The sequence below is a fragment of the Tenrec ecaudatus genome, chromosome 14, assembly GCF_050624435.1.
Source record: "Tenrec ecaudatus isolate mTenEca1 chromosome 14, mTenEca1.hap1, whole genome shotgun sequence".
Lineage (NCBI taxonomy): Eukaryota > Metazoa > Chordata > Mammalia > Afrosoricida > Tenrecidae > Tenrec > Tenrec ecaudatus.
Window position 1 is genome coordinate 73055684 of NC_134543.1, and position 12856 is coordinate 73068539.

General features: G+C 40.7%; 1 protein-coding gene across 1 annotated transcript in view; it reads right to left on the reverse strand.

The window, feature by feature from the left end:
* The window catches only part of AKAP6 (A-kinase anchoring protein 6), an 83666-nt gene extending 78921 nt beyond the window's left edge, over positions 1-4745 (reverse strand). The window contains exon 1 of the mRNA XM_075532213.1: positions 4551-4745. Within this exon, the coding sequence (XP_075388328.1) occupies positions 4551-4745 (195 nt within the window). The remainder of the gene's footprint in view (positions 1-4550) is intronic.
* Positions 4746-12856: the final 8111 nt, after the last annotated feature.

Consider the following 12856-nt stretch of genomic DNA (forward strand, 5'->3'; position numbering starts at 1 on the left):
CCTGCTCTACAAACTCAGGATAATAACGCAGCCTCATGTGGTTGCTCAATCGGGTGCTTTTATCATAATGGGAATGTTCCCACAAGGGAACATCATATAGCTGTCAAAATACACATATACAGTCACAGTCAACAGCAGGAGTTAATCTCAGCATCAAAATATTAAAGAAAAATGAAAGCTTAAAAGACAATGTGAGGTGATACCCCCAAAACAGAACATTTTTTTCAAAGCTATGTATTTACATTTTTTTTAACAAAACAACCTTATCACCTTCAAAATACTCTCAATTAGACTTAATACATTTGTCAAATCTATGATTTCATTCTTAGAATCGTTTTTCAAACTCATCTGTTTGGATGGCTGACAGCACCTCCCTTTTTTTCTTCACCTCTTCTACTTTGTCAAATCACTGTCCTTTCATGTCCCTCATGTCATTCACAGAAACAAAAAGAAGTTGCACAGAGTGAGGTCAGGTGAGGAGAGGGGTGTGGGGCAAGAGAGGCATGCTGGGTTTTTTGTTGTTGTTGTTTTTGTTTGTTTGTTTTTTTGCCAAACGCTGACACACTGAGATGGCAGCATGAGCCGGTGTGTTGCGGTGGCAAAACTAGCCCCCCATCCGCCACAAATCAGGCCTTTTATGTCTCACACTGTTCTGTGATCATTTTGGAGCTCCAAATGCACTCTCCCCCTCACATCTCAAAAGCAAATGAGCATTCTCTTGATCTTTGATTTCACTTGATGAGCACTTTCTAGCTTTCGGGGTGCCAGGTAACAATGGCATCTTCCACTGGCTTCACTGATGTTTGCTCCGGGGGTTGTAAGAACAGCACCACGTCCTCACCACTAACGACCTTGGGAAAACAACGTCTAGGTTGCTTCGGGCCTGTTCTTTCAAAGCACGGCATGTTTCCACTGGACGCTCTTTTTCCTGGTCAGTCAGAACCCGAGACACAACGTTCACAGCGACCCTTCCCATTCCCAATCGTCCATTAAAATTGGCTGAACTGAACTCCAAGTAGTCCAGATAACTTCCCCATCTCTTCAATGGTCCCTTGTCCCCAGTCTTCAATCATAAGTGCATGCATTTTGTTGACATGTTTTCTTTTCTAAAAAAAAATCATTTTATTGGGGGCTTATACAACTCTTATCACAATCCATACATCCTATCCATTGTGTCGAGCACATTTGCACATTTGTTGCCATCATCATTTTCAAAACATTTGCTTTCTACTTGAGCCCCTGGCATCAGCTCTTGATTTCCCTCCTCCCTCCCCCATCTTCCCTCCCTCATGAACCCTTGATAATTTATAAATGATTATTATTCTTTCCTGTCTTACACTGACCAATGTCTCCCTTCACCCACTATTCTGTTGTCCGTGCCCTCTGGGAGGGGGTTATATGTAGTTCGTTGTGATCGGTTCTGACATTTTTGGCTATTTGGGAAGTTGAGAGACGTCCAGAATGAAGTTTGTCAACAGTCGACATATCACCTTTTTTTGAAATGAGAAAACCACTCTTACACTTGAGGTTTTCCCATAGCGCTGTCCTTGTAATTTATGTTCAACATCACAACCGTTTCTGTAGCATTTTTCCCCGAGCAGGAAACAAAATCTCACATCCCCATTCTGTTCTCTTAATTGGCCACCACACACACGCCAAAACATGAGGTTGGAGTGAAACTGCTTTTACAAAAAAATTCACTCTCACCAGAGAGAGCATCCCCAGGTGACCCCACTAGGTCACTAGGTGTGCTGACTCAGTGACTGGATGCTCACCTTGTGGGGGAAAACGTGTACTATAAAAGCTCCCCCAGCAGAGCTTTTGTCCACTGGGGAGAGGGACTACCCCCTTGTGTATACACACACACACACACACACACACACACACTCTCCTGGACCATCTATATTGAGATCAAGATATATATGGTCCAGGATATTTTATATATATATATATAAATACACGACAAATATGTTTCTATCTTTGCTATATGTATATAATCTAGAAATATAGATATTATATACCCATAACTAGATTTATATAGTCGTAGATGTGGCCCAGGATTCTTTTCAAGCACTAAAGTGTCCTTAGCAAATAAGGAGTTAGGTGTAGTGACTCATTCCCCTAGTGGCTGGGAAGGATTTCTGCAACTTCATCAGATGCGTGGGACTCATCCGGACCATCTAAGGATCTGAAACAATTTTAAAGTTAACATTTTTTTCCTGCTATTTCCTGCTTTGAGCCAAGATCCGTGCAACTTCAGCAGCGATGCCCCTTGTTTCATGTCCTCTTCTGAATCCGGCTTAAACTTCCAAGAGCTTCCTGTCAATGTACTGATGCTACCACTGCTGAAAGATCTTCAGCAAAATTTTACTTGCGTGTGAGGTTAACAATGCTGTCTGAAATGTCTGCATTCTGTTGGGTCACCTTTCTTTGGAATGCGTACAAATACAGGTCTCTTCCAGTTAGTTGGCCAGGTAGCTGTCTTTAAAACTTCTTAGCAAAGGGGAGCGAATGCTTCCAGAACTTCATCAGCTTGTTGAAACGCTTCAATGAGTCTTCTGTCTATTTTGGTTTTGCTAATGCTTGAGTGCATCTTGTACTTCGTCCATCTGAAGACAAGAAGAGAATACTATATACTCTTATATAAAATCAGAAAGCCGTGCATCCAGGTTGTAGTCTATCGCCATACTTATCCAATCTGCATGCTGAAAAAATAACCCACGAAGCTTGAGTACATGAGAAAGGATAAAGCATCGGGATTGGAGAAAGGCTTTCAACAACCATTGGTATCCAGATGTCAAACCTTGGTTGCTGAAAGTGAAGAGGACTCAAACTATTTGCTCATGACAATCTGCGACTGCCGTCTTCAGTGCGGATTACAACTCCATGTCAAGAAAACCAAAACTCTTACAACTGGACCAACAGGTAACCTCATGATAAACAGAAAAGGCTGGTGTGAAGTATTTGATCTGGCTTGAATCCCCCATCAAGGCTCACGGAAGCAGCAGTTGAGAAGTCAAATGGTGTACTACATCGGGCAAATCGGCTGCACAAGACCTCTTCAAAGCGCTGACGCGCATGGGTGCCCCTTTGAGGGCCGACATGCTCCAGACACAAGCCACAGTATTTTCAGCTTCAGCATGCACGTGAACGGTGAGGGCTGAATAAGGAAGACCAAAGAACTGATGCATTTGGATTACGGTGCTGATGAATCACATTGAAAGCTCCATGGGCTGCCAAATGAATATACAATTCTGATTTGGAAGAAGTGAAGTCAGAATGCTCCTTAGATGCAACAGTGGAGAGACTATGTCTCACATACTTTGGACATGGTTGTCAGGAGGGACCCGTTCCTGGAAAAGGACATCATGCTTAGTAAAGCAGCAGGGCAGCAACAAAGTGGAGTGTGCTCAGTGAGCTGGACGGCACAGTGGCCACGACAATGGTCTCAAAGAGAATTGCGAGGACGGCCTAAGAGCGGGAGTGTTTGTTCTGTTGCACACAGGTTGCTGTGAGTCCGAACCGACTTGAAGGAACCTAGCAACAACAACATGGCAGACCTGCATTGAAGGATGTCTCCTCCTTTGTTTAGGTGGACAAGCAAGCTGAGCCTGGGTGGCTGGAAGAAGAACCTATGGGAGAACATTCACTCACAGACTTTTGGATGATCGCAGGGCGGAGAATTGGATGAATAAAATCTGGACCAAGGAGGCCATGAGAAGAAGTGAGCTTCTTTCATTTTTCTCTGTCTCTTCTTTGACCTTTCATGCCAGAGAGGCTGGCTACCATTCCTATTCTATAACCCGAAAAAATCTCATCTAGGCTCACCCCACTGAGACCTCAACTAGCCACTGCATCGACGGGAGGGTTGAGACAGGAGGAGGCTGGCTTGGATAGGAGGGGGAAATATTTCAACGTACCCTGCTTTTGGACAGACATTGTATAAACAATGGGAGGAAACCTGAAAGCAACGTTCCTTCATCGTGGACCTCCAGTGAACATGCATGCACCTGAGTGGAGAAGGTGCTATGGTTCTAAATAACAACTATTCCATGTGGAAAGGACTTTTACTTTCTTTCTTACCGCCTAAATCGTGGATTCTCTCTTTTGTGAGGATTACGTTTCCTTTGGTTAGCATTCGTGTCCTTCAATGAAATCAGGTGCTTTTATCCAACCAATTTATGCAAGTGTTTTTCCGCCAGGGTATTTCCAGAACAGGTGGGGTTGTCTTTTAAGGCCCCCGGCAATCTGTAGTGTGTGCTGGTTTGATTTTAATTTATCAGTGTCCTCCCTGAAATAGGCATTGCACAAAACACTGGAGCAGCGAAGACTGACCCTGTACAACGTGTGTTTGCTGTGCTTAATGCTCATCTTTCCACACACAGAGACACTGGCATATGAGAAACGTAGAGGGTGTCGATAAATCCAAGGGAACATTTAAGTGCACAGTGATACATAGATACACGGATCTAATACTTTATGTACTTGATAAATATTTCATCCCTATCATAAAGAAAGCTTTTTATCAACTTTGATTGTTTTTTTATTACCTGAAAGTATTGCAGCTGTTTCTCGGCCTTGGTTGTTCCTTCTTTTTCTCGTCTCAGGCAGGAATTGAAGATGAAAAGTTCCGTGTCTCTCAGCCAAGCTTTCAGTTCTTTGATCCTGACCTCCAGCTGCCTCACCAGGCTTCCGCTTTCCGGGGAGAGCAGGTCACGTGGGCTAGACCCATTGTGCCCTGCCATTGTCTCCTGGATCTTCTCCCCTAGGGTTTTCTAAGGCATCAGAGTAAGACAACAACAACAAGACAACACAAAAACAAAAAAACACCCATTAGTTTAGGAAACAAAAAACACTTTGTAGTAAGCTTGCTAACAAGACCACCCGGATGGGCCCAGCTGTCCTTGCCACCTCATCCCTGACAGTAAATCTATTTGGGATTCAAATTCTCAGAGTGTGTGTGTGTGTGTGTGTGTGTGTGTGTTTACCTCATCCACTTTTACTTTCTTCTAACCAAAAGGAGATTTGACCCAAAAAGTTCATTGATGAGCAGTGATATAAATTCATTTGAATTCTCAAATGGAGAGTTTATAGTAAAATCCTTCCTGTATCAAATTGTCAGGAGATAGAAGCTTGAGTTTAATCAATACACTGAAGAGGCCACAAGTAGATTGTGCATGCAGTGGTAAATTCAGCTTTTGTTTTATGGACGTTATTTCCCCAACTGCATGACTGTGGGGTTTGGAAAGGGTGGTCCCTGCGATGCGCTGTTAATTTCACCTGGCCTGGAAACTGCTCAATTGCACACTTCCCAAGTACCTTTTGTGGATGCTGGACTTTCTAAAATATATGCTACAATAATTTCTGATCTACTGTGCTTGAAGCCTCCTTAGACTAGCCACACAGCACGAGGGTGGTTCTGAGGGTGGCCTTATTACTGTGATTGTTTTAGTTGAAAACACTATCTTTGAGGATCTATAAGGCTTCATCTACGATAATGAATCAAAGATACAAAATATGCTTTAAAACCCCAATAAAATGAAATCCACAGACTCATCTGCTGTGTGGTGTTCTGTAAACCGTGTCTGTAGGGGATCAGGACAGGGGGAAAACAGGGGCCTTTCCTGGCAACACCCTTGTATTTTCATGGTGTAAATATTGATCATTCGCATCCCCTCAGTGGAATCCGGATTTAGCTATTGTTTTTATGCTGTAGCAAAAGTAGCAGCAGGAGGCGAAACCAATGCCCTTGGAGGGTAGGGTCACAAAAAAGAATTTATTGCCACTTTTTTGTTCTGGAACAGTTTGCAATCATAAATTCTTCATAAACAGAATACTTCAGAGAATGGTCCGTCTTCATAAATATACGACAGAGGACATCAATTTCATTTAATTCACAATTTGTGTCAGCACAGCAGATGCCAATGCCTGCCTTGATAGGGTTGTTTAATATGCAATTGAGACAGAGTCATATGCAGCGCAGGGGACAAAATTTCACAGATTAAACTGTACGCACCACTGACATTTCATTCTAATGTATTTCCATTCCACACTGCTCACCTTAGATGAAAGTAATATTAAAAACCATATCCCTCTATTTTACTATTGTTAGAAGTTAAAATCCTTGTCTTTGATTTTTTTTTTCCATGCCAATTAAAATGTAATCATGCCAATTAAAACAGTATGCCTCGTGGTGCTAGTGTGGCACATGTTTTGTTAAAATCTCCGTCTACCCCTACACGTTCCATCTAGGATCATGATGAAATTCTGCATGTGGTATATGAATGACATTTTTGTCAGAATGGCAACCATTTTTAAGATAGCGGGTCCATACGCAGTAATTAAATATTTCATTAAAAGGTAATATATACAGTGTTGATTTAAAATGTCTAAAGAAACAACACGTGTGGTCTATTTTAAACAATTTCCAGAAGACTATTATTAGTTATTTATCATATTAGTATTAGAGACACTCGAATAGAACGCAAACAGACCACCTTTTCAACTACTGAGCAGACACGGCTCTTCTCTATTTAGTATATAACCTCGTAAAATATCACTACACACGCATGTTTTTTACACACCCATGTTGGATCACTGCTCACTCTCAATAGAGTCGTTTCTGAATTAAGTCGCAGCTTCATAGAGTGGCTGCCACTCATTGCTATGAAAAAGTAATGTAAGAAGAGGTCGAAGAAAAAACTTTCAACGTTTTAAGTTACTTTGCTCAATTTCAGAGTGTACCGCATTTTGATGAGAAAGCAAGGGTTTGAAATGCAGTTTTTTTAAGATCACCTAGATTAAACATGGCATAAACGGAACCCTGGCACTTCTCCAAGTCATCAAGGTTCATGGAGAGCTGTTCATTCAAAATATTTTTTAGAGTATTATGTGGTTGAAAAAATTTAAAGGCGGAAAATGGAAAGCATGCAAAATTATGTTTCATAACTGACACCACCCATACTAAGCTCTTATACTGAAGCACTGAGGTAATTGACAAATTTAGCTTACCCTTGATTTGAAGTGAAGGCAATTTAGGAGGGAAGTTGATGAAAAAATATAGTTTCACCTCTCTCTCAGCTGCCTCCCAACAAAAGGACAGCCCTGGCTCCTGCGCAGTGCCATCCTGGTCTCTGGGTAACAGGATCTCGATAGTCCCTTTTTGCCAGAATCTTGCATCTCAATCTTTGGCTGAGACCCAGCCCATCATTGCGTGAAATGAATTACATAAAACTTTTTTTGTTGTTGTGTGTGGGGTGGTGGGGTGGGGGTGGGGGTGGCTTTTGTTAAAAGTGAGCTGGAAATTGAGGCACAAAACAGAGGCTGACTTAATTCTGCAATTCAGATTTGGGTCCAATTTGCATCTTTGTTTTGGCTGCTTCCATGTGACATGAAAAGCGTAGTGACATCCTCACTTTTCATCGCAAGGGTACAGTAAATAGTTAAACAGTGGATGTCTCCGGCATGTACCTTCAGAATAAATTCTATTAACATTCATTCACGCATGACAGTCAGTGTATATCAGATATACTATATTATAGTTGACTGGGTGCATACCCATAATACATGGCATATATTACTTACTTTTTTATGTATTAAAGAACCAAAATTATTAAAATCTGAGAGGAGACAAGCTCAGAATAAAAAAAAAAATCAACAGAAGAGGAAAAGCCGTGTCTCCCCCATATAACAGCATGAATAGCTTGTTTGAAATGTAGGTAGTGAATTGAAAGAGAGAGATATTTGTGCCTCAAATTAGAAATCAGACAGATAGAGTACTTCACGACACAAAAAATGTACACATAACCTACAAACAGTAATAAAAATGCAAATACCCCAAGCAGTTCCCATTTTTTCTTAATTGAATCCACTTTTTCAAGGAGATCATTTGGTAGTAAAACGCCACCTTTCTTCAAAGCTTCAATCTTACTAAGCAGCTCGGTCTTTTTCGGTTGCCTGATGGACATTTCCACACTGTATCGCTAGAACCAGAAGAGAGAAAGAGCCCTCATTACTCTGCTCAGAAAACGTTGAACCCAGAGTGTTGAAAGTTTTTTATTTCCAATAAAATTTAGGATCAGACTTAACTGTTAACACCTTGATTCATTGAGGATTCGGCAAAAGCAGCTTGCACACTATTACCACACCCCCGTACGTAAACATCAGAATATGTCAGTGGGTTGATGAAGATTTGTGCCTTTGTAAACCAAAGTTTCCCAGCATATTAGATCTTTAAATTGTTCCAAACAAAAAAAAACTCTGATGAAGATGTATTTAAATCTCATTTAATATTGGTGAGTTAAACATCGGTGTCCCCACAGCACCAGTCTGAATGGTACAAATACACTTATCCAGAAAGATGACGTGACCTCCCTCTTATCCCGTAAGCCCAAGGAATCCCCAGGGAATATTCTGTTCTCATTTTCCTTTTACTTAAGAACCCGGAGTGGACTTGGGGAGGAGGTCCATCGAAAGAGAAAAAGAAAGCAAATGCTTTGGCAATGTTTACTCATCTATGCTTCCTTATCGATTACTATAACGTGTCCCCAAACATCAAAATTGACTACAAAACCCTCTCCCTCAATATACATTATATCTGACAAACTGCCAAGCTGAGCCTCTCCTACAAGATGTTTTGTTAGAGATCGTGTAAGTGCCATTTCATAGGACAGTTACTATGGTGTTCTCTTCAAATATCTCTCTTTAGGTAACCTCGTCGTTATAAAGTTCTATATGATGAATGGGCATAAGTTCTTAGAACTGTATTTTAAATGCAGATATAAGAACATTTCTGAATAGAAAAACCAGGTTTAAAAATGAGGTATAAAAACATTAAATCCTTTTACCATTTTTAGCACCTTTCTAAAACATGATGGCAATCCCCAAACTCCTTTCCTTGGGGCACAAAGTGAGGTCACTCAAGTCCTTGGTAGCATTGTCTTTTGCCCTGAAGGAGCTAAGAGAAGCCTTCTTGTCAGATAGTAAGAACAGCTTTGTCTCGGCCAAATCCACAAATTCAAAGTGTGCTCTAACATGTGGGTGATTTTTTCATTGTATTAATATCATATTATATAAAATCTCAAACCAAGATACAGTTGAAAGCCGCTTAAAAGAAAAGAAGGTGCGAAATCGGTTTCAGTTAATAGATCTCCAGCATTTGCATGCATATGTTTGCATACTTTTAGTTTCATATTTTAATCTCTCATTTACACTAAACATGCACATCATTTGTATTATGTAAACTTCTCCAAATGTTAGTCATTTGTGGCTCACAGAACAAAAATGTTTTAAATGAGGTGATTTAAAGCATTTCATGTTATTAATGAATGTTGATCAGGGTGTTAGAGTATCCAAAATTGCATGAATATGCATGGTAGGAAAAAAATCAAGGGTTGCTTTAGAGTGATTTCAGAATTTTGTATGTGATACTTGGGAAATTCTGACTGCGTTTCCTAGCTGCAGGCAATAACTAAATCCACATTACTCTGACATTTAGGGAACAGACTGTCCACTTGAGTTTTCTGGATTCAATACTCAACAAGTATTCTAGAAATATAGTGTTTTATTCATCAGCGTGATGATTGGAAGGGAGGACAATCTGCTTTTTGTAATCAGATTTCCATCTAAAGATGTTGTAACTGTCAAAGATTTACATAATTAATTCTGTAAAACATTGACATAAGATCAAGAAAGCCAATATTTCAGGCAAGCAAAGGAATCCCATTCAAACCCTTTCCTTATGCCACATGAATTAATGGACTGCCTCTGGTTGGGCCACCTGGTAGCAGCCTAGACCAGTTGTCATTTGAACTTGTAACAAGTTCATAGCTCAGCTTGTTACCCCGACTTCGACTGGCTCCTATGTAGCAGATCAGTCTAGAAAGAAAACAAGTTTAGATGTGTACCATGAAAATGATAGTCTTGGAATAATAAGAATGTTAAAAGCAATTCATTTAATGTTAAACATAATAAAATAACCGTCTCAGTGAAATGTGGTACAAATGGTCTGCACCAGTTATTATAAAAGATTATTAGATTTAAAAAGTTTGTCTTATATAGGCTCGCTCTTTGTTACCATGTAACCTGCAATGTAAACAGCAGGATGGAAGATGTGACTGCTGGACAAAACCTTCAGACTATGCGAGCTAAGAGAATCCAGCTCCGCAGAAAGCTGTGTGGTGTGTGAATGAAAGGCAGCAGAATGACTGGTGAGTGACGGTGGAAATATTTATTTTGATTTCGGAAGCACTCTGGAGGTTGAATCTGATGAGATTTAGGGTCTAAAGCTGGGCATACAGTACTGTCAGGAGAGGTGTGTTTTTGCGGATATGACTCGGTTTTGCTCTTCTCTCTCCACCAACTCTTCAGAAACATTAGCTGGGCGAGAATCAAGTGTCAGCTCGGTCTGGTCTGCACCGGTCTCTCGAGTAGGGCTACTTTATCCTGTGGTGAGAAGATAATTTAATCTTCATATTCACTCCCCCCACAGCAGTAAAGTGAGCAAAGACTATCCCATTGTGTCCTGTCCTCTGGGGATGCTGTGACAGAGACTACTCTTCAATAGCCAAAAATGAGATTAGCAAAGTTAAAGTCAGATGGCTTTTCTGGAGTGTTAAGGTAAATAAGCATCCAGTATTGAATTTCTCCACAGCACCTGCTGTGGGCCTCTCTGTCTAGCCAAAAATAAAATATACTCTATTGAAAGGGCATATTTACATTATTAAGTGTATTTGCTTGGCCAATTCAATTTTGACTAATGAAGCTGCCTAATAGATATGTGAATGGTCTAAATTAAAGACACAGCCCACTCTTAAATGCCACATGCGAATGTCATAATACATACATGTACATATCTTTCAAAAGAATTAAAAATAACCACAAACATTAGTGCATTGTTTTAACTAAGAAGTGACAAAGTTTTTAAAAACTATTTTCCCTCAGTGATTACTTTTTAAAGAGAAAATGCTAAAAAAATGAGTTTTAAGACAAAGCCAGCAAAAAATAGGGATTTCTGAAATATGCTCAGAAATGCGTGAAGACGTGATTGAGATAACTTTCTTGACAGTTATGCTACAGACAGCCCCCAAACCTTTTTCTTTCTTTCTTTCCTCTTTTTCTTCTTCTTCTTTTTCTTTATTTTTTTGTTAAAAATCACACCGAAAATTCTGCCCAAATGGAGACTGGAACAATGCCTGGAAACAGTGTTAATTGTCACCATGGAAACCAGAAGAATAAGCCATTTTGAAACTGGTATCGAAGGCACACATTGAGTAACTCAAGCATTTTTTCTGCCTCCTCAATGTTAAAGAACAAGATGCCTTGTCACTGAGAGGTCAGAGAAAGAAAGCATCCTGATGCTCACTGTCTAGTAAATAAAAAATATATAAAGCAAACTACCTCCAGCTAATGCTGCAAGGCTCTACCCAGTGAATCTTTTTGAAATAGAAAGACCATCAAAAGATGGCCGGGATTGGGGGTGGGTCCCACGTAAGCAAAACTTCAGGGCTGTATTATGTGAACCTTGCCCTCAAAGCTCCCTGGGAATTCTGCTGTTGTAATAAAACTTCAGAAGAGGGAAGAAAAAAGGCAGCATGATGGAATTCAAAATAATGTTCTAAAAGCACACAGAGAGATTAAGACATCCATTGTAAGACTTTTGTATGGCGCTTCTGTTGGTTATGCTGAAAAGAGACCCGACATTGCTGGACGCAGAGCGGGGCTTGGCGACGAGAAACAAGAATTAACCAGAGCGCTTTCTCGATTACTAACAGGGGTCTGCCAGACTTTATGTCACCGAGGCTTGAGGCTTTATGTACATCCTGCACCATTATTACTTTTAACTGGGTCCATGTGAGGAAAGTTTTTGAAAAGCAGACGGATCCCGCTATTATATTGAGAAGTTTACATCTCTCTCCTGGATATCGAGCGTGACCCACACACGCAAGACAGAGCAGCAGCAAAAACAGAAAGCTAACCAGCTAGACAGGAGAGAGAGAAGACCAAATCCGTCCTAGCTCAGTGACAAGGAAACATGTGCTCGGAAAATACCAAATACCCAACTGCTAGCAAAATTACGTGTGAAAAGATGCAATTTCTTCTTGTCCCCCCACAAAAATGCAGTGATGTGTCCATGACTCTTGCATTGTGCTTTCTGGCTAGTGTTTGCCCTCCTCATGCGAGGCTTCATGGTGGCCCCTCAGCAAGGCCATGCCTAATGCCATTCAGTGGTTAACAAAGAGTCTTTTTATACAAAGCCCAGGGCCCACAGCTCAGCTCTACAGTCAGTGCAGGAATCCGCGAGAGACCAGGCTCGCCTTCCCAGCAGCTCTGGTGCTGCTCCCCTTTGAGAACACCAGCATCCGCTCACACCCACTGCGGGTGAGCTTTCACACCAAGCCAAGAGCGCCCAGGATTGGGGAAGGTGCTCTGTATTGGAGGAGAGGGCTCGAACCAGAGACAAATAATAGTCGTTATTTCTTGCAAACGCCTGGTATTTTACCACAAGCGATTTATAGCGAATAATTGCACAAAGAAATTATAAAGACTCCTACAATTGTCCTTGTAAATTAATAATAGGCTTTCTTGATTGGGATAAATTTGCTGCTGAGCCTTTGGAAAAATTAAAAAGTGCAATGTCATTTAAAATTGCCAGAACTAGCACAGCAAATTACATCTGAGGTTAAGAATTGCGCCCCCCCCTCGCCCCCACCTTTTCCAGCTTATTCCATTTGCATGATCTGGAAATCACATTACATTGGCCATGTATTGTTAATTGGACATAGATTGCATTATCTTTAATATAAATCAAACTACAAATATTAAAATGAATTGCAAATTCCCTAATAGAAGATCATAA